Here is a 23748-nt window from a genome sequence, read left to right on the forward strand (position 1 = left end):
CTGTGTGATGTCTCTGCACTTTGCCAAAGGAGGTCGCATTTTGGCACAACACCAGTTCTTATTTCCTCTGGTTTGTTTTAAAACTGACTCAACTTCCTTTAATTAGTCTGAAGTCTGAACCATCTTGAAAAGTGCTTTCATACTGCACACAAACTGCACCATGGTTCAGTAGATCCACACTGAGGTCACCTCTGAAATTCCCCTTTCACACCTGCTATACTTTGGTTGAGACCTATAGTGAAAAGTCCAGACAAAAATAGGTAGATCTGAAAGCAGCCTTAGGCCTCTAAAAGCTGGTATTTTGGTACTTTATTTAAAAACAGTTAATGACCTCAAACCACCACTGTACAAAATGTCTGGAGAACTTAACTTAAAATTAGTTATTTATATCTTAATTATTTATTTATGATTAAGTTCTGAAAATTACATATTTTAGTCACACTCGTTTTAGTGAACAGAGTTTAGCTTAATGTATTACATTTATTATTGACCAAAATTGAAATTTGGTGTTTTAGAAGTTTTTATTTTATTAATGCAACACCGGATTGAAATAAATCTTGTGACATTGCAGAAACAAATTAAAACAGTGAACGTGTGCTGCAATCAAAGATAAAGGCAGTCCAAAAATAAAAATTAACCAAATATTAAAAAGTTTGACTTTTTTTTTCTTTTTTTGGTGTCAACTTTTTTTTTTTTTTTGGCCAGACAGTGCATATAAATATTGGGGAAATATATATTTAAAATCTATAATCTCTGCCAATACCATTATAATATCAGATATCACCATTCACCCCTACACCCTAATCAGTAAACACACTTTTATCCATTAACATGTTTTTTTTTTGTAGTCTCTTGCTTTTCCCTCTCAGACCCTATAAACATAAACACACACACACACACACACCACTGATAAAGACTAAATCCAACATCTTTCCCCCTCAGCCCTTTTAATGAAACAGAAAAAAAAACTTAGCTTTTAACATCCGCACATCGTTAACATTAATGTAGTCGTTTTCACAAAGAGACGAAAAAAGAGGAAAAGTAAACCCGCACGAAATGATAATGACCTCAGCACTTCTGAATGAGATGTAATGCTTCAAATCCGGAGTTGCGTTTCTGACTACAGCGCACTCTCGCAACAATGGCAGCCAGCTGAACACAGCCGTGGCCTTCGGAGTGAACTGGCAGCTTTCACTTTTCAAAAGCCAGCGTTTCAGGCCTCGCCATTGTTCGGCTTGTTATTCAAATGACGGCGGCCACATCTAGCCTCTTTTGCGATTTTCACTATTATGCAGGTTCAGCCAAAGTGCAGGAAAAAACACATATTTTCTGTGTCTTCTTATTTGAAGATGGAGAAAGAAGCACTTAGCTTTGCATAGTAAATGAATCTCCAACAGCTAAGCTAGTTTATTTTATCTAAAATGCATATGAAGATGCTCCAGAAAGAACTGCGTGGCATGTTCAGCAATCTGTTCTTCATAAACACATTATGTTTATGAATGTGCATGTGCATGTTTTTTTTTTGTTTTTTTTTTATAAAAAGGACAGTTGTTTTAGAAGAAGCTGCATGGATTTTTTTTTTTTTTCAGGCTGTGCACGAGGCTTCCCAAATTAGCAGCAAAAAAAAAAAAAAACTTGAATAATACCTGACGCCCAATGACAAAAGAGCTTTTTTATAGGAAAATGAAATAGGATTCATTATCATGCTACAAATGACTAAGATCCTGAGTGTTAGAGTTGTTATGGTTATTTACCTGGTTTAGAAGCTGTAAGAAGCTTCTTTGCATTCCACTAAAACTCTTTATTATGCAGGGCTAAGAAGAAAAATGGTATCAATTAATTCATCTGACTAAGGCTAAGTGGAAAATGGATTTAATTGCCAAAATATTTCAGCTCTCTGCTTTAAGGTACGGGAGAAAAAAGTAGACACTGAAATTTCTGACAAAATTACGAGGCAGAAGACACAAGCCAGCGCCCAGAGCCCAGAGCCCAGAGCCTGCTGTAGATTGTAATGCACGAATTTCCCATCGTCTCCAAATGAAAGACAAATAAAATTCACACCCTTTGCTAGTAATTTCATGCTAATTCCATTACCAGGCGGAGAACACGATAGTGCCCCGTGCCTCAGCTTCCCAGCTGTGCCGCTCACTGCGTTATCCAAGATGGACTATCAAAGCAGTGTGAATTATATGCAAACAAATTCGACTTGGACTTCAGCACCCCGCTAAAGGCCAGATACACTGTCTGAGAGAGTGAAGAGAGAGAGAAAGAGAGAGAGAGAATGGAGGAAACAAGACAAGAGCGATGAGGGAAAATGAATATGGTGGGGGCTTGTCTGTGATTATGGTTTTATTATTATTGCCAAGCTTTCGCCGCTACAGTAATAAAACACTGCAGCGATCATGCTTGGCCACTAGCTGTGATTAAATCTCATATTTCCACAGATCACTTGGCTTTTCACATCTGCGTGGGCTTCGTTATGGGAGTCGCCCTGCTCGCCACACGCTGTTAAATGAACTCTGTCTGTTATGTGACAATTAGCCTGATTAGTTGTGATCACCAATGTGCTGGCCAGTAAAAAAGTCTTCATTGCAGTGAAACGACTGGGAGACACAAGTTCCTCATATCCAGTCTCTAGTACCCAGTCTTCGTTTGATATGCTAAAGAGCTCGACACTGTGACTCTCGGAGAGGGTAATGTAAGCCCAGTGTCAATGGGTTCACGTGTTAACACCGTACATCAGGCCCGAGACTTTGATCAGCCAGCTGCTTATTTGTAATGGTTTTTAAAGTGCTAATCATTTGAGGACAAGTTCAATCTATGAAGAGTGTAATGAAGCCGATAACGACCAGAACAAGTAACCACAACCGACAGAGAATGATTACACATAATCAATGCGTGTAATGAACACAACAGGATGCAAATAGAGACAAAGAGACAATTATGTTTTCATGTTTCCGTTCCTGTTGAAAACATCAAAATCTCATGTTTCCAAATTAATACAAAACAAGGACAAAAAAAAAAAAATTAAAAAAAAAATTAAAAAGGTATCACTTCATTTGGATGGTCCATTGTAGATAGACTTACATTCAACTGGTTTTAGACCACAATAATTGATTGTGGTGACGGACAGTTCTGGTGGAAACAGGAGAGTTGAGGTGCACATTAAATTCTGCCGTGATTTGATCAGCCGTGATTTTATGTTTTTTGGCTACAATCCAGGTTAGCACCCGAACATCCCTTTCAGACAGCTTCCTCTTACAGTGTCCACAGTTAATCCTGTTGGATGTGGTTCGGTGGACCAACACAGTGGACCAACACCAGCAGATGACATGTCTCTCCAAACCATCACTGAATGTGGAAGAAACTTCACTTCAGACCTCGAGCAGTTTGGACTGTGTGTCTCTCCACTCTTCCTCCAGACTCTGCTCCCTTGAGTTACAAATGAAGTTTACTCATGGTCAGTGATGGTTTGGAGAGACATGTCATCTGCTGGTGTTGATCCACTGTGTTATATTGTCAAGTCTAATCTTACAGCACTTCATGCTTCCCTCTGCTGACAACTTTTATGGAGATGCGGATTTCATTTTCCAGCAGGACTTGGCACACTGCCCACACTGCTAAAAGTACCAATTGTTCTTATCTAATATTCAAATTTTCTAAGACATCATTATCATCCATAAACATCTTATGAACATCTTATAAAAGACCTGGTTAGGTCTTGCTGATCAGTGATCTATCAGTGATCTACATAACTGGAGGTGACTGGTTTCCTCTCTGAGTAAAGCTCAGTTCAGTTCAGCTCTGTTCTGTTTCCATACGTACGTAAAAAACAAAAAACAAAAAAAAAAACATAGATTAGAATTTCAAGTATGCAGCTCACTCAGATGAAGCATGAAAAGGAACAGATCCATACACATACATTTAGATATAAACACAGGTCACTAACCAGCTCCAGGCATTTAAAATATGCAGCGCGCTGGAATAAAAGCTGTTACACACTCCTTTTGTTCTCCGCCTATTAGTCAAATGTCGTCTGGCTGAATGTAAGAGAACAGAAATCTCATTTGCAGGATGATTTCTCCTATCGTGTGTCAATGGCTTACTGGGTTATAGAAGGTGGTATGTGGAATTAGCATTAGCGCGTCTTTTTTCACATGGTTTTACCTCTCTCTGTAGAACCCTGAGCGCCCGCAATTCCAGCCCTTTAATCTACTTTCCTCTATTAATAATGTCACACCTCACTGAGGCTGTTCAATTGAAAAGAAATATAATTATACGATCTAACATAGAACAAAAGTGCTAGTTTATATATATATATATATATATATATATATATATATATATATATATATATATATATATATATATATATATATATATATATATATATTCTGTAACATATGCTTAAGCAAAGGTTTGGTGCCTCTTTTTAAATGAAACATTGTGCTGCTTTTCTAAGTGCAAACAGGTGTATTAAAAAAAAATAAATAAAATATACATATTATTTATATAATTATTTTAATTTTGTTTCTGATTTGCTCATATTAGAAGGAAACATAAAATAAAAATCCACAAAAGCCTCAAATCCACATTTATTGTGCTTTTCTTTTTATGTAATATTTCTTTTTATTCAGGGTTTTGTATAATTAGCCTGTTAAAAAGCTTAAGCCATCAAATAATTGCTAGAATTTTTTTGTTTTAAAAATGAAGAATTCATTTGATTTCCTGAACAATAGTAAAACAAAAACAAATTAAATAACAGTTTACATTTAGAACTGTTATGTATCATATTTGATACGTCAGGATTTATTTTTCACAGTTCACAACTGCTGTTAAAAATGTAACTTTATTTTATTTTACTAAGCTTTTGTATTTTTACATTTCTGGGGCATGCAGTACATGCATAATGCAATAGGGGAAGAAAATGTGGATGATTTTCTACATTAATTACTTGTGAAAGGTATCATTAGTTATTTAATTTGTTGATTTCTTTTTATTTCTTAGATTGCATATTTTTTATTTTATTTTATTGCATATTTCTTTTAGATTATTCTGTATTGTCTCAATCACCAAAAAACCTGCTTGTATTTCATATAGTACAGTGCAACGTGCAGTTTAATTTAGGGCATGCCAGTGTGTCTTTGCTATCGTAACAACGGGAAAAGTGTGTCTGGTGGGGCTCAAAACAATGTGTTTTTTGGGTTTCTATGCTTCTCATGAGATGAAACTGACTTGAACTTGAAATGTTATTTTATTTTGTATTCTGTTTATTGCTGTTGTAAAAGCTGGGTTTGTGCTGCTGCATGTCCTTGTGTGTGTGTGTGTGTGTAACGAGCACACATTGGTGTGTGTACACACATTGGCCACAGCGCCCCTGTGTTGCTAAGATAGTAATATACATCTGATGTTTGACTGTTGTCAGGGTTGAAATCAGACAGTGGTGCACTTGTGTTTTCCGCATTGGGCATCGGCATAGATATATTCACAAGCACAGTTGCTATTTGAATGGCAAAGATAATGGTAAGGAGTGAAAATAGACTGTTTGCAGGGTGTAAGATAGCAATGAACATCCCGACACGTCTTGCACAGGTTAAAAGGGGCCCCAACATATGAAAATACTGATGCAATTTTCTATATGAACTGCCAGGGTAAGTCTGATCTGTTGTTTTTCAGGGACTACAGGGGTTCAGCATGTTTAGCATTTAGCTGTTGTTGTGTTGTTTTGTTGCTAAATGAGGGAAAAACGAACAGAAGCTTAGTATTCTTTCCTGAAATGTTTCTATTCATCCTGAAACGCTGCGGCTTTCTGAAACATCAATTCTTCTTTCTATCGGACGGAACCATCAGCTGTCACTCCGTCTCGCTTTGACAGAGTAGGAGTGACCTTATCACGGAGATGCTAACATTGACGCCATTAGCAATTGTTCTACAGGAGAGCCAAACAGGAAACGCTTGACTAAGCAGCGATGTTATCTCATTAAGCCTGGTCCTCGGTTCAATGTATAAAACATGAAGCGGGCACTCGTTTAATGTGAGAGGTGGAGAAACAAGGGGAAGGGGAAGTGAGGATGACACAAACATTAACTACTCGCCCTCCTCTCTCTCTCTCTCCCTCTCTCTCTCTCTTCCTCGTTACAGAAAGTGCTGCCGCTGGCTCCGGCTGCTCCGTGCTGAGGAAGCACAAATTAATTCCAATCAGGAAGTTGAGTGCTGCTGAGGAGTTGCGTGACTGCATTACTGTAACCTGCACCTAGTTTACTTTAACAAAGCTACACCAAGCCGTGCTGCAGGAACTCACCCCTACACTGGGCAAATACAGCCAAAAATCAATCTTAGACAGTGAAATGATCTAAATAATAATTACTAAATCATTTTTTCTGCATATTTTTATCTCTATATAATATTATTTTTACTTTTTTTTATGATTTTAAGAATACTGATCTTATTCAGTCTTATTTTTTCTTAATTTTTCCTGTCACTAGTTAAGTTATTCTGATTTTTATGTCCAAGTTTTAAGCCAAAAATAATATTTTTTTGCTTGAAGTAAGTCTTATTTCACTCATTTTGAGACTTTGCTCTTTCTTTTTTGTATAATCTAAGGATATACATCTCAAATTGCATACGTTTTGTCTAGTTTATTACAATGGATTTTTGCAGCGTGTAAGTCTTTGGACGGTGGCAACATTTTAAACTTTTGCAATTAGACAACATCTCACTGGATTTAAAATAAACTAATTAAGATTCAGTAAATCACAGAATTTTAGCTTTAATGCAAAGGATTAAAAAACAACTGAGGCTCACAAGCAATAGATTATTTAAACTTATTGTAGAAATAATTATCTTAATCAGTCTTAACTAGAATTGTTTTCGGTCACCAGTCAAGTTATTCTGATTCTTATGTCCAAATTTAAGATAACAATCTTTAATTTTTGCTTAATTTATATCTTAATTTACTAATTTTGAGAATTTGCAATTGTTTATTTAAAAAAATACATTATTAAGAAAAAATGGCCTTTTTGTGTAATCTAAGGATAAATGTCTCAAATTGGATGAATTTAGTCTACTTTATTCCAGGTTATTTTTGTAGTGTGTAAATCTTTGGACGGTGGCAACATTTTAAAATTTAGCATTTAGACAACATCTCAATAGATTTAAAATAAACCAATTAAGAAAAAGTAAAGTGCAGAATGTATGCAGCTTTAATGCAAAGGTTTTGATTATCTTTACGTATTTTAGGAATAATTATCTTAATTAGTCTTATTTAGAATTTTTATCAGTCACCAGTCAAGTGATCCTTGCTTTATGTAAGTTTTATTTCACTCATATTGACTTTTTGCAATTATTTGCGTATTTTAAGAAATCTTACTAGGAAAAATTAGCTTACCGCATTGGCAGATTTTATTTATTTTTTATTTTTTGTGCAATATAGGGATATTTGTCTCAAATTGCATGAATTTGTCTAGTTTATGCCAATGGATTTTAGAATTATTTTAGAATTTTCAGACAACATCTCAATGGATTTGAAATTAACCAATTAAGATGAACTAAAGTGCAGAATTTCAGCTTTAATGTAAAGGTTTAAAAACAATAAAGGCTCATAAACAATAGACAAAATAATATGCCTATAAATATAACCACAATTTATTGATGGGGAGTTTGAAACAATATTTTGATTTAAGATGCATGAATACACAATACTAAAGCTCATTTACTTGTATTTAAAATCACAAAAAAAGTCTCTGCCAATTGGCTCATGAGGTCCTGACATCACAGATTCACAGTGGGGTAATACACAAAAATACTCAGTCTTTTCAGGTTGCCAATACATAGCCAAATTTTAACTGAATCTCTTCTCTATATAAAGTTAAATTTCTTTCCCATGCCATAACATTGCCTCTACCATATCTGATAGTTGATGTGGTATGCTTGGAATCATGGATCCTTTTGTAGTTTTAAAATCCTCTAATTTTGATCTTGGGTTCAGCTTTTAGATATTTTTTTTCTATTAATCACATTTGATATTTCTGCTTTCGAATGTTACCAGTGGTTTGCATCTAAAGCATAAATTCTCTGAATTTAAATGCAAAAAGAAAGCTTGATTGGAGAGTTGATACGGCTGCTGAAGAGAGTTCTTAAGTGAACTAGATGTTGTCAAGGGTTTTGGAAGGAGTTCTTCGATCGTCCACTTTAGATTTCCTTCATGATCTTCAAGGCCTTTTGGTGTTTGGTGTTTGAGTTTAGCAGTAGATACAGAGCATACAGAGAGGAGGTGCAGCGGCTGACAGACTGGTGTACAGTCAACAACCTTCACCTGAATGTGGACAAGACAAAGGAAATGGTTGTTGACTTCAGGAGAGCACAACACACCCACTCTCCGCTCAACATCGACAGGTCCTCTGTGGAGATTGTTAAGAGCACCAAGTTCCTTGGTGTCCACTTAGCAGATAACCTCACCTGGACCCTGAACACCAGCTCTACAGCCAAGAAAGCCCAGCAGCGTCTCTACTTCCTCCGGAAGCTGAGAAAGGCCCGTCTCCATCCACCCATCCTCACACTCTTCTATAGAGGGACCATTGAGAGCATCCTGAGCAGCTGCATCACTGCCTGGTTTGGGACCTGCACCGTCTCTGACCGCAAGACCCTCCAGCGTATTGTGAGGACAGCTGAGAGGATCATCGGCGTCTCTCTCCCCTCCATCACGGACATTTACACCACCCGCAGCATCCGCAAAGCAACCAGCATTGTGAATGACCCCACTCATCCCTCACACGAACTGTTCTCCCTCCTGCCTTCGGGAAGAAGGTACCGCAGCATCCGGTCCAGCACGACCAGATTCTGCAACAGCTTCTACCCCCAAGCCATCAGACTCCTCAACTGCAGAGACTGAACTGATGGTTTTTCTGTACATGCACACACACTCTTACCCCACTTACCCCAGAAAATGGAAAGCACTAAAAACCCTACTACCTCACTGGACTCTATTGCACACTGTGTAATAGAGGTAATTACTACCTCACTGGTCTTTTTTGCACACTTTTTGCACACTGCAAAATTTGCACACTGTCTTGTTATTTATTATTCTTTGTCTGTATTGTGTTGTATTGTCTGTCTGCACTTTTGTACTGTTGCACTATTGTTCTGTCTACACTGTGTTTATGTGCACCATGGTCCCTGGAGGAACGTTGTTTCGTTTCACTGTGTACTCTGTATATAGCTGAAATGACAATAAAAACCACTTTGACTTTGACTTGACTTATATATTTTTCCCCTATGCTTTATTTTAAATGCATTGAGTGTCTAACAGCAGCTAAATTATTTTAGATCTGGCTGAAAGCATTTCAAATGTGTTTAATTCAAATAAGTTTTTATTGCTTTTTTTCAATGGCTAACCCTTTAATAAGAGGTCTAATCATTTTTAACAGACATCTCTGATTACGTTTTTTTTTTTTCTTTAACAGAGATTCATTTGAAAAAGTTTGTGGGGAATCAGCTTAGCTCTAAATCCCATATACATATATAGCAAAAATATTGTTGTTATTGTGTTGTTAAAATGTTCCCCTTTCTACATATGTGTTATAACTGATTATTATTGATCTTTAAGGCATTTACCACCTTATTAGTAACCATTAATAAACTAATTGTAAACCGTTTATAAAGGTAGTCTTATTTTAAAGTGGTCCCGTTAGTTAAATATGAGTTTTTAAATATTTACTCAGGTTATATTTGTCTGTTTTAAGCATAACAAAATCAAAAGAAATCTGTAAGGGGACAAATACATTTTATGCAAACAAAAAAAACAGTTGTTAATGTAACAACTAAAGAAATATTATTAATTGAGAATTGTTCATATATCCTAATAATTTCAAGTATTTCTTTTTCTTTTTTTTACAATATTGCCAAACTCTAAGATGTAAAAATGCCCCTCCTACATTTCTGACAAGATGGTTGATTTCTCAGTGTTTTTTTTATTTTTGTGAATACCAAGGGAATTCAACTGTATGACTGTGAGCAATCTTAATAAAACCATATATATGCACAAACACACACACACACAGCAGACACGCCCTATCCTAAGTAAAATTAACGACAAAAGTTTGAAGGTCGCAGCAAGAAAACAACAGCCTTTTCAGAGTGGCCGAAGATAAAGGCCGAAACCTCTCACACAGGGTCTACTTTCAAGCCGGATCACATATCCGTAACAAGATTTCACACTGCTGGAAACCACAGTGAGTGTGAATTAATGAAGCTGCAGCTCTCTGAATCATGGTGTAAAAAAAGTCTTACCGATTGGAGACAGCTCAGCCACACTCCCGATGTACGGTCCTTCCAGGAACTTGGGCTCGCTGTCGTTGATGTCCTGGACCTTTATGACGAACTCGGACTCCGGTTCGAGAGGGGCGTCGGTCTGCCGGTCTCGAGCCTGAGCTCGTAACGTGTAGAAAGCTTTCTCCTCCCGGTCCAGACGCTCCGTGGCGTGGATGTCTCCTGTCACCTCATCGATGATGAATATAGTCCCTGCTCCCTCTCCGGATATGGTGTACTTGATGGAGCCGTCCCCTTCATCCGAGTCTGAATGGATCTGCCAGTCAGAGTGAGATCAGGGTGAGGTGAGAGAGGACTGCAAAACTCATGACAATGTCAATGTTTAAGTAAATCTACAATATATATATATATATATATATATATATATATATATATATATATATATATATATATATATATATATATATATATATATAATATTTAAACATTTTATTATTATCTAAAGTGATTACAGTGAGAATTGAAGATAAAGTGAATAAATAAGCATAAAGTAAACGAGCAAAATGCTAGATTGGGGTGTATAATATGGACAATAAAATGCAATCTGCAATAATAATTATAGATATTTAATATATTCTAGATAAGAAGTAGTTTGGTGTTATTCACTGTGGACCTCTACCTCTCTCTTCCTGATTCCTACCTTAAACTACCTCAATATATCTCAAAATAAATCACTGTACCTCACTCTACATTGCTCTACCTGACTCAAACTCCCTCTACCTTGATCTACCTCAATATACCTCAATATATCTTAATATATCTCCCTCTACCTCGCTCTACCTTGCTTTACCTAACTCTACCTCACTCTACCTCGCTATTCCTGACTCTGCCTCACTCTACTTTGTTCTACCTCAATATACCTCGCTCTATCTTGATCTACCTCGATATACCTAAATATATCCTAATATATCTCCCTCTACCTCACTCTACCTCGCTATTCCTTGCTATACCTGACTCTACCTCACTCTACCTCGCTCTACCTTGCTATACCTGACTCTACCTCACTCTATCTTGATCTACCTAAATCTACCTCAATATATCTCAATATATCTCCCTCTACCTCACTTTACCTTGCTTTACCTGACTCTACCTTGATCTACCTCAATATACCTTGCTCTATCTTGATCTACCTCAATCTACCTCAATATATATCAATATATCTCCCTCTACCTCTACCTTGCTATACCTGACTCTACCTCACTCTACCTTGCTATACCTGACTCTACCTCACTCTACTTTGATCTACCTCAATATACCTTGATCTTTTTCAATATATCTCAATATACCTCACTGTATCTCACTCTACCTTGCTCTACCTTAATATACCTAACTCTACATCTGTCTTCTTCACTCTACCTTTCTCTACCTAACTAATATAATATACCTCTCTTTACCTCACTTTGCCTTGCTCTACCTCACTCTACCATACCATAAACAATACCACATTCCCCATAAGCACATTTTGAAACAAGAAAAACTGAATTTTGACAAGATATATAACTCTACCACGATTCAAATGTAGCACAGTCAAATGCCAAATAAGTAAAACAAAAATTAAATACAATTAAATACACAACTTTGGTACACACAGTCCATCAAACACACTGCTAAATATAGTCTCAGTATATACTGCATCATGTACTGAGCAATAGAGTCACAACTCTTGTGAAAATAAGAGAAATTTCCTGTCCTGGGAGCTAAATGTCAACATCATTGTACACATAACCGTTGACATCATTTTACATGCTCTGATTTCTGTGGCGCTCTGTTTCCTATTTCAGTGTTTTCAGATCTCAGAACTTTGCACAACAACTGCCTGTGCTGTGCTTTGCAGTTAAGATGAACACCACAGCAGGACCATCGGGGACAATGGCCCAGTTCTCTCTCTCTCCGTTTCTGAGCCTTGTAGCTCCTCCAGAGCTTTAACTGCAGCCATACTGCAGATCTGGGAGTGATCCAAAAAAGAGGCTCAAATTATCCCCTCAGTTTTTTTCTGACCCACTGCTAAAGGTAAGACTGAACATGGGAATTTAGGAGTGAACTTCAACAGCCCATATAAATCTGTTTGGACTTATTCCTAATGTCAGAGAGAGCCATTTTCCTTGATGTAACACCCTATAGCACCATCAGCCATCTCTCCCTCTCTCTCTTTCTTTCTCTCTCCCTCTTTTTCTTTTTCGATTATCATTCAGCCTCTACTGCAGCCCCCATTTTCCAAACAGAAATGGACAAAGAGCTAAAATTCCCCTCCCTGTCCTCAACGTTAAATATTTTATAAACCCTTAATTACATACAGGATTCTATCACCCCTGTGGGGTTTTTCATTAAGTATTTGTCGTAAAACTAAATGCAAGGCCGTCTATATTGCATCCCTCTCTCTCTCTCTCTCTCTCTCTTTTTTCTCTCTCTCCATTGTGAATCTTCCTGAAGTCAAATAAAATGAACACTCTGAAAATATACAATTTTTGGGGAGCATCAATATTTTAGCAGTAATGAAAAATAAACCTCTCCACTGGCAAAAGAAATTCAGCACTTGAAGAATGAGAAATGCCCTTCAGTACCAGCCGTATAAAACCAGAGGCTCAGCAGAAAAACCTGAGCCCATTAATGAAGAGCAAAAAAAAAAAAAAAATCAGCCGTATGCATACAAAACCAAAAATAAATAAATAAATACACAGCCTTAAACCCCAATCAGCTGGAGCTCGCTCGTTTTCCTTTCTCTCATTTGCACAAGAGTAAAAATCCATGAAGTATTCTTTTGTTCTCTTATTCCATAATGCATTTCTGATTTCCTCAAAAAATAACCCATTTCCTGTAACCTGCTGAATCTAATCAGATAGCTGATAGAGAGACACATATTTTAAAGTAATGTATTATTAATTCAATTATCATTATAAAATTATGTTCAGCCAACTTTACAGTCCTGTCTATCCAAGCAATTGCTGCTTTTGAGTAGGTTTACAGTGACATTATCAATACATTGTATCAAGGTGTATCATTACTGGGTTCACAGCAGCAGTTAAAATATAGGTACCACTTTAAAATAAGACTACCTTTATTATTAGTTTACAATTAGTTTATTAACAGTTATTAATTAGGTTGTAAATGCCTTAAAAATCATGAATAATCAGTCATAACACATAATTAGAAAGGGCAACAATATAGATGGCTGTGGGTTCACTATTTGGCAAACAACATGTCATTGTTGCTCTTTCTACGTATGTGTTATAACAGATTATTAATGCTTTTTAAGGCATTTACAACCTTATTAGTAACATTAATAAAAACTAATTGTAAACCATTTATAAACCCTTTATAAAGTCTTATTTTAAAGTGGTACCAAAAAAAAAATAATATATATATATATATATATATATATATATATATATATATATATATATATATATATATATATATATATATATATATATATATAAACCATATATATGGTTTATTGCAGGAGAGGAAAAATATATATATATATATCTAATTTTCACCCAAACAAAACAGATAATAACCATTCCAACAGAAAAAGCAAGATAAATAAATACAAATAATATATTTTATTCTATCATTAGCAGTGTAAGATGTTGTAGGTATCAAGGTAACTTTCTTTGCTGTACTGGTAAACCTCACTCGCTACTTTCTGCTGTATATATGGGTGTAGAGCTATATGATGAATTAGGCTATGTTCACACAGCAGGTGAAAGTGGCCCAAATTTACTAAACAAAACCGATGCTTACTTTAGACCATTCACATTATCTTTTTTAATGTGACTAATTTCTAAAATTTGTCTGAACACTGTGCTCTGTGTAACTGATGCACATACGCAAAAGAGTAAAGTTTCACCATTTTCACCATCATGTACATTTAACTGTACTTGACAAGACCTATCTAATATTGGAAAAAAAAAATACATTACCCTAAAAGTTTATGAGACCTCTTACCTTGCTATACCAAATAGGAATTAAATGTGGTCTATTTCTGAGTTCAAAATGTTCAGATTCAGTGTGATTTTTGCCATTCACACAGTTTCACAACTGATACATCCACATTTTAGGCCACATTTACTTAAATAGAACCTGTCTGACAACATGAAGCAAGATACAAGATCTCTCTAAAAAAAAGCTAAACACATTGTGAAGCGGTCTGAAAAAAAATTTTAAAACGAAAGCTATTAATCACAAATGAAACAAGAGAAAACAAGGAACACTGGTGAACCTTCCCAGGAGTGGCCGACTGACTAAAATTACTCCAAAAGGGCATGGTCAACTTATCTAGGAGGTCACAAAACACAAAAGAACCCAAAACAACATTTAAAGAACGGCAGGATCTCACTTGCCTTAGTTAAGGTCAGTGTTAATGATTCAATAATAAGAAAAAGATCAGGTCACAAATGATCTCCATTGGAGAGTCCCAAGGCAAAAAAAAAAAAATCCACTGCTGGCCCATCTCAGATTTGCCAAAAAAAAGGCATCTTGATGATCCCCAGGACTTTGGGTAAAATTTCTTTGGACTGTGACGAGACATGAGTGAAACTTTTTGGAAGGTGTCCCATTATATCTGGAATAAAACTAAAACACAATAAAAAAAGAACATCATACTGAATGTAAAACATGGTGGTGGTAGTGTGATGGTCTATGGCTGCTTTGTTGCTTTAGGATCTGGATAACTTGCTGTAATAGATGGCACCAGGAATAATTCTGCTCTCTACCAGACAATCCTGAATGAGAATTTCCGTTTTCCGAAATTAAGGTTTTCGAGTGGCCTATTCTAACTCTGATTGAGATGCTGTGGATAATCCTAAACAGGCTGTTCATGCTCAAAAACACGCTAATATGGCTGAATTAAAACGATTTTGTAAAGAAGAATGGAACAAAACTCCTCCACAGAGATCTAGAAGACTCAATTATCAATCAGTTATCAGTAAAGCTTGATTGCAGTTGTTGCTGCCAAGAGTGACACAATTAAGTAAGTAGATTTAGGGGCAAACACTTTTATTATGAAGGGCTTGATTTGTTCGAATAGTTTTACTTTTCCCTTAAATTAATAAAATTCTCATTAAAAAAAACTTTTTATGGTTACTCAGTTTATCTTTGTTGGATATTAAAGTTTGTTTAATAATAAGAAAAATATTAGTATAAAAAAGCAAACAAAAAAAAGGAATCCATAGGGGCAAAAACATTTTTACCTCACTGTATATAGTGAATAAATTGCCCCCTCAGGCTTAAATAATTTAGATTATTATTTTTTTTTTTGACTCCTCCATTTACAGTGTAAATGCTGCAGATTGCACTCTTGGGAATAAGAATTTATCCTGTGTAATCTTCAAACAGAATGTAAGAAATGGAAAACAGACTAAAACATTTTTTGACGTTTTCAGCATTTGTCTTGCTGGTAGTTGACAAGTCACATGTACAGGCAGTCATGCAGTTTTAAATCAGCTCTCCTCACAGCAGCTTTCTCTTTGCCTGCGGCTGCGATTTGTACACGCATCAGTCCGTGCTAACTGGTGCGACTTGAGGTCTTGTCTGAGCACAAGGCTTCAAATTAAAGGTCACACAGGGGTCCCTTCCTGCTTAGCGGCCACCGGCATGCACAGCGCGTGAACCTCAGCGAAACTCACTTATACATTCAACCAGCAAAACAATAAGAATTGGATGTCAGTTAATCTTCTGCAATCATTTGTATGCTATATTGAGATGCACTGACCCAATTTACTGAGAAATGCTCAACTGCTTTCTTTTCTTAGCATTTTCTTGCTAAAGGCTTAAAACCAGTCGCTTCTGCTTTGCAGTTTTCTCTTGTTAGCGTCTCCTTCATAGCTGTAATGAACAAGGATGTTGGAGGAAGGAGTCATATGCTTTAATAAGGGGGTTCCAAGAATTTTCATGCATACACTACACATGCATATACAATACAGGCCAAAAGTTTGGACACACCATCTCATTCAATGCGTTTTCTTTATTTTCATGACTATTTACATTGTAGATTCTCACTGAAGGCATCAAAACTATGAATGAACACATGCAGAGTTTTATGTACTTAACAAAAAATGAGCTGAACCTCCACAGTCACCAGACCTGAACCCAATCCAGATGGTTTGGGGTGAGCTGGAGCACAGAGTGAAGAAGGCAAAGGAGCAACAAGTGCTAATAAACACCTCTGGGAACTCCTTCCTTCAATACTGTTGGAAAACCATTTCAGGTGGCCACCTCTTGAAGCTCACTGAGAGAATGATGCCAAGAGTGTGCAAAGCAGTAATCAAAACTGCAGTAATGAAAACTGACCAAGCATTGGTGAAATAAACTGATTCTAAATCAGATTTTGGGCTCGGCCAAAAGAAAACTCATTATTTACAGCAAGCCAAGTCATTTTTTATCAAAACAATGTGCATGTGAGACTATAGAACTCATGCAAAATTATCAAAATGCTATGATGCATTACAGCCTTTCACAAAACAGGCATAATTTAAAGAAGCTTTGAAAAAATAAATAAAGATCCACAGATAAAGTCACTTATTAAGTGTTTTATCTCTCTTTTATAATTTGCGGTTACAATGTTTACTCTTTTCAGTAAGATGAAATAAGCATGACAGATTTAATTTAATTGTACTTTTTTTTTTTTTACAATAATGTTTTTACAATAACATTTCTCTCTCTTTTAATTAGGCATACACCAAGTTATTCAGACAGAAAATAGTTTATATTTAGTGAAACAAAAAAGTTGCTTAATTAAATAGATGAAAACTGGTGAAAAAAATATTCTGCAGGTCTAAATTACATTTAATTTTGTTTTGGTCAAAATGTTTTATTTTGGGTCATCCTTATTTAATGTCACATTAATCATAAGAAAAGCTAGAGGACATTTTATTTTTACTTTTAAAGCTACCTAGTAGATAGTAGGGTTTATTAGGAGAGTGACAACACATCTGTGGCTGGCAGAGAGTATATACCAATCAGATTTTAGGTGTAGTTATAATCTTATATCTATTACATGTTTCCCATGCCATGTTCCTTAGCACATGGCCCTGTTTTGTTTCTGTCTTCTGTCGTGTCCTTCTCCAGGTGTTTCAAGTTTATCAGTTCATATATATATCCAATGTGGTCCTTTTTTTCTACCCTTTCAAGTCAAGTCAAGTCAAGAGGCTTTTATTGTCATTACATCTGAGTACAGGTACACAGTGTGATGAAATTACGTTCCTCCGGAACCATGGTGCAACAAAGAACAACAAGCAATAGACAACATAAAGTGCAGGAGTGACGACAGTGCAACATAAAATTATAAAATTATAACACTAAATAACAATAAATACAATAAATACAAAAGACGAGACAATTTAAAGACAGGACAGTGCAGTACCGATACGGTATAATAAAGTGTATAGTTGGGATAAGGTGCAGAGATGTGTAACATACTGTAACATATAGAACATATATAATCACAGCAGTTACTGAGGTAGAGTTTATAGTTTTTAAGAGTGCAGCAAATAAAGTCATGTCAGCCTCTGTGTGCTGACTGGGTGTGTGTGTGGGTGAAGTTCAGTTCTTTGTGAGTGTAAAGGGGGGGCGGGTGTACAGTTTAGTTTTGTGTAAAGGGGGGGGGTGTACAGTTTAGTTTTGTGCGAGTGTGTTGGGTGAGTGGTGGGTGGGGTGGGGGTTCAGTTCTGTCTCTGTGCGTTGAGAAGTCTGACTGCCTGGTGGATGAAGCTGTTGCAGAGTCTAGTAGTGGAGGCTCGGATGCTCCTGTATCTTCTGCCAGACGGCATCAGAGCGAAGAGTCCGTGTGAGGGATGGGTGGGGTCGTCCACAATGCTGGTGGCTTTGCGGATGCAGCGTGTGGTGTAGATCTCAGTGATGGAGGGAAGAGAGACTCCGATGATTTTCTCAGCTGTCCGCACTATCCGCTGTAGGGTCTTGCGGTCTGAGGTGTTGCAATTCCCAAACCAGACGGTAATGCAGGTGCTCAGGATGCTTTCTGCAGTGCCTCTGTAGAACATGGTGAGGATGGGGGGTGGGAGATGTGCTTTCCTCAGTCTCCGCAGGAAGTAGAGGCGCTGCTGGGCTTTCTTGGTTATGGAGCTGGTGTTGAGGGACCACGTGAGGTTCTCTGCAATGTGAACACTGAGGAACTTGGTATTATCCACAATTTCCACAGCAGAGCCGTTGATGTTCAGCGGGTGGTGGACACCTGGAGCTCTCCTGAAGTCAACAACCATCTTCTTGGTTTTATCCACGTTAAGAGAGAGGTTGTTGGTTCTGCACCAGTCCGTCAGCCACTGCACCTCCTCTCTGTATGCTGACTCGTCGTTCTTGCTGATGAGGCCAACTACAGTTGTGTCATCAGCGAACTTGATGATGTGGTTTGAGCTGTACTTTGCAGTACAGTCATGAGTCAGCAGAGTGAACAGCAGTGGGCTGAGCACACAGCCCTGGGGGGCGCCGGTGCTCAGTATGGTGGTGCTGGAGGTGTTGTTTCCAATCCTGACTGATTGTGGTCTCTCAGTCAGGAAGTCTAAAACCCAGTTGCAGAGGGAGGAGTTCAGGCCCAGCAAGCTCAGTTTTCCTATCAGATGCTGAGGGATGATGGTGTTGAATGCTGAACTGAAGTCGATGAACAGCATTCGAACATAGCAGTCTTTGTTGTCCAGGTGGGTGAGAGCCAGGTGGAGCGCAGTAGAGATGGCATCGTCTGTTGATCTGTTTGGACGATACGCAAACTGCAGAGGGTCCAGTGAGGACGGGAGCTGGTTTTTGATGTGCCTCATGACCAGCTTCTCAAAGCACTTCATGATGATGGGAGTAAGTGCAATGGGACGGTAGTCATTAAGGCATTATGGTGGTCGTCTTGAAGCACGTCGGCACGATTGCAGTACTCAGAGAGATGTTGAAAATGTCCGTGAGAACATCCGTGAGTTGTTCTGCACATCCTCTGAGCACTCTGCCAGGTATGCTGTCTGGTCCTGGGGCTTTCCGTGGGTTGACTCTGAGTAGAGTTTTCCGCACATCAGCTGAGGACAGGCACAGTACCTGGTCGTTTGGAGGAGGTGTAGTCTTCCTTGCTGTCGTGTAGTTCTGTGCTTCGAACCTTGCGTAGAAGGAGTTCAGTGCATCTGGAAGGGAGGCATCACTTTTACAAGCAGGGGAGGGTGACTTGTAGTTGGTGATGGTCTGGATGCCCTGCCACATGCACCGAGTGTCAGTAGTGTCCTGGAAGTGGGCGTGGATTTTCTTTGCGTAGGTGTGCTTTGCCTCTCTGATCCCCCGGGAGAGCTTGGCTCTAGCTGTTCGGACGCCAGCCCTGTCCCCTGACTTAAAGGCCTTGTCTCGGGATCTCAGCAGCGCAGGCACCTCTGCAGTCATCCACGGCTTCTGGTTGGGGCGGGATGTGATGGTTTTGGAGACAGTAACATCCTCAATGCACTTGCTGATGTAGCCAGTCACTGAGTCTGTGTACTCCTCCAGGTTGATGGAGTCATCAGAAGTAGCAGCTTCTCTGAACATGTCCCAGTCAGTGTGCTCAAAACAGTCTTTGTTGTGCTTTTTGTGTTTGACCCTTACCCTCTTTGTTTTAACCTATTGTGTTAAACCCTGCTTTAATGTTTGATTGCTGATAGTTTGAGACACAGTTCTGCTGTGTTTGTGTAAGTTTTCTAATTTGTATTTTTTAGTTTGCTTGTTTCTTTTTTATTTATTTTAGCTTCTTTGTTAGACTTTGTTGGTCCTTTTGTTTGTTTTACAGTTTGTTTTTTTATCTTAGTGTTCGTTTAATTGTCTCAGTTTTGGTTCTTTGTTTTTTTCTCTTATGGAAAATAAAACTGATTTGTTTTCCCACAAAACAATCCGTAAGTAATTGGTGAGAGACTGTCCTGTGCTAAGTTTTGCTAAGTGGAGAAACAGCAGAGTGGTTTTATGAGCGTTCCCATGGGCAGAAGGTTTAACACCGCATCGCGCTTCACAGTAAATGGACAGATTAAGCACTTAAATGGACAGATGAAGCACTTATTGTGCTGCTTTGGGAGTAAAAGGATACCCCGACGATAGTGATGAAGAGAACGGTGTGTGTGCAGGTGCATTTACTTTATTTAATTTTTATCTCTGGGCAGAATTTTTCTGTTTTAAAATCACTAATGTGAGTAAAACTGTAGCAGTTCTGGCTGGCTTTTTAACAGCTTTCTAATTAACTTTTTTCTACCCAATCCACAAAAATCTAATTCAGAACAAACCAGTAAGCGTGGTATACACTAAAAACATGATTTTAAATGGATGTTGATTTTACATAATGTAAATATGCTGGTAGGACACAGATCAATTATGTTTTGCACCTCACCTAAACCTGAATGCATAGTGTGTTTTTTTTTTTAGACATAATCTGATTAATCTAATTCACCCCAAGTTACCGTCCTCTATCTGCATATGAGTAATATATATTAGAATGTGCTTGTCATGCCCTAGTGTTAAAGGCTGTTAGAACAAGTTACCATGTTATATGCTGCTGCTGCTGTTGAGTGTGACTGTAGGCTAAATTTGACCACTACAGCAATCACCCAGGCCCTAATACTTTTAATGTCCTATTAAATTAGTAAAGTATGGCCAGTATATTTATTGTATAGAATCTTAAAGCTCTACATGCTTCCCTCTGCTGACAACTTTTATGGAGATGCCAATTTCATTTTCCAGCAGGACTTGGCACACTGCCCACACTGCCAAAAGTACCAATTGGTCTTATAAAATATTTTAATTTTCTGATATACTGATCTCATCTGAGTTTCACATTTTGAACTGAATTTCTAAAATAAAGTAACTTGATATTCTAATTTTTAGAGATGCTCCAATAGATAGACATGGTGGGTAGGTAGGAAGGTAGGTAGGTTTGTAGATAAGTAGGTAGGTAGGTAGGTAGGTAGGTAGGTAGGTAGGTAGGTAGGTAGGTAGGTAGGTAGGTAGGTAGGTAGATAGATAGATAGATAGATAGATAGATAGATAGATAGATAGATAGATAGATAGATAGATAGATAGATAGATAGATAGATAGATAGATAGATAGATAGATAGATAGATAGATAGACAGACATGGTGGGTAGGGAGGAAGGTAGGTAGGAGGGTAGGTAGGTACGTAGATAAGTAGGTAGGTAGACAGACAGACAGACAGAAAGACAGACAGACAGACAGGCACAAATCTCTGCTGTCCCCTGAGTTAAATGGCACATGGAAGGCTGCACAAAAGCAAAAAAAAAATCGAGAGTAAGTCAAATGTTTTTTTTTATTTTTTATTATTATATAAAGAACGTGTTTTATTCTCTGTCCCGATATAATTTGAAAACCCACTTTTCACAGTGCACTCTCTCTCTCTCTCTCTCTCTCTCTCTCTCTCTCTCTCTCTCTCTCTCTCTCGCTCTCTCTCTCCATGTGGACTAATTAATTCATGGGACCAAGAAGACTGTTTGAAAGGTCTGACCCAACTTCTAGAAATGACTACTGCAACACCCACAGGCACGCTTGGCATTGAGATCATGTTTGGTTGGGAAACTTGGCTCTCTTGAGTGTTGTCAATCAGTGTTCAGCAGTTGTCTCTAGAAAGGTGTTGGCAAGCTTTCAAAGTGCAGAACAAATCTACTCGACTCGGCTGTGCGCTACCCCCACATGATATGTGCAAACACAGCATACACATATATATATATATATATATATATATATATATATATATATATATATATATATATATATATATATATATATATATATATATATATATATATATACATGTAATCTGCACTGGGGAAACTGCATTACAATGGAGGCCCATATTTTTTCCATCCTCTAGGTTGCAATAACGTTCTTATACTGTCCATATGTTCAGTCTATAAGTGTGGCTGTATCAGTGGTGTGTGGGCTCAAGAACATTATGTTATTCTGAAGAACATTTTCCAGGAACACTGACTCTCATGAAGGTCTCTAAGGCTCCCTTTTTTAAACGCACAGGCCTGAATATATCACTTCTTAACATTTCACTACTGTATACACACAAAACACTAAAAGGGTTCAAGCACTATCACATAGAGGAGGCTTCTGAGTTACATTTACTCTCTCCAGAACTGCACACCATGGAACTCTTGGGTTCCAGACAACAAGAGCTGAAATAATGTAAAACAAGTAAAGTTACAGGGGTTGGACAATGAATCTGAAACATCTGGTTTTAGATTACAATAATTTATTATGGTGACGGACAGCTCTGGTGGAAACAGGAGAGCTGAGGTGCACATTGAATTCTGCCGTGATTTGATCAGCCGTGGTTTTATGTTTTTTGGATACAATCCGTGTTAGCACCCGAACATCCCTTTCAGACAGCCTCCTCTTACAGCGTCCACAGTTAATCCTGTTGGATGTGGTTGGTCCTTCTTGGTGGTATGCTGACATTACCCTGGATACTGTGGCTCTTGATGCATCACAAAGACTTGCTGTCTTGGTCACAGATGCTTCAGCAAGACGTGAACCAACAATTTGTCACATGGTGCATATTATTTTGAAAAAGTAAAAACTTATTCAAGCTTTTCCTGACAGCTTTTCTATTTCAACATGTTAAAAGGCCTAAATGAATCTTTTGGAAAGTAAAATATGTTAATGCAGAACACACCACTGTTGGTTTCACACTTAAGGATCATGATCTTAATCAATATTGGCAACATAACTCTATTTTACATCAGCCTCTTTGTCAATGCAAAGCTCTTCCAGCTTTTTAAGTCAAGAGGTCTGAAAGTACTGAAATCCCTGAACTGTTTGCCAAATTGCAATTCTAAAAAAGTGCTGAACTTCGGAGACATTGTGTGGCTCTATATGTAATCAATATTTCTGCACTGCTGTGATCAGAACTCTTCTCCCTGCTGTCGGTGAGATACACACTGCTGATGTAGGAGTGATGGGTAAACAATGTGTTCCTTCTGCCGTGTCTTACAGTATTTGAAGAGTTTGATTCCAAAACGCGATAAACGCCGTTTTAAAAAAAATGAGTTAGAGCCAGAATCAGAATGTTATGTGACCACTCTTGAAAAGCCAATATTCAATTTTTATCAAAACACCACATCCGCCGTGTAATACTGCCGTGCTTTCTCTCTTTCTTTCCAAAACGCGACAAACGCCAGTCTTGATTTCCCGCAGAACGCCACATCTCCCCTCATCCAATCACAGTGCAGCATTCTACGAGCTATGGAATGTAAACATCATAGCGCGCCCTGTTGAGCCGACCGGCATTTCATGTAGCCTACTTTCACTTTCGTTTTTCACTCTCAAAGTCCGCGAAAATGAACGGTTTGATGGTATAGAGGAGCCTGTTCGTGAAGCAGTTATTAAAAAAAAGAGAAAGCCATCAAAAAAGTCTCATGTACGTGAAAAGGTAAAGAAAATGAGGCATTCAGGAGGGGGGGG

General features: G+C 37.7%; 1 protein-coding gene across 1 annotated transcript in view; it reads right to left on the reverse strand.

Annotated features, from left to right (window-relative positions):
• The window catches only part of LOC103036892 (cadherin-22), a 330834-nt gene that overhangs the window by 138358 nt on the left and 168728 nt on the right, over positions 1-23748 (reverse strand). The window contains exon 4 of the mRNA XM_022675617.2: positions 10288-10582. Within this exon, the coding sequence (XP_022531338.2) occupies positions 10288-10582 (295 nt within the window). The remainder of the gene's footprint in view (positions 1-10287; positions 10583-23748) is intronic.

Source organism: Astyanax mexicanus, chromosome 5, assembly GCF_023375975.1.
Source record: "Astyanax mexicanus isolate ESR-SI-001 chromosome 5, AstMex3_surface, whole genome shotgun sequence".
Taxonomy (NCBI): Eukaryota; Metazoa; Chordata; class Actinopteri; order Characiformes; family Acestrorhamphidae; genus Astyanax; species Astyanax mexicanus.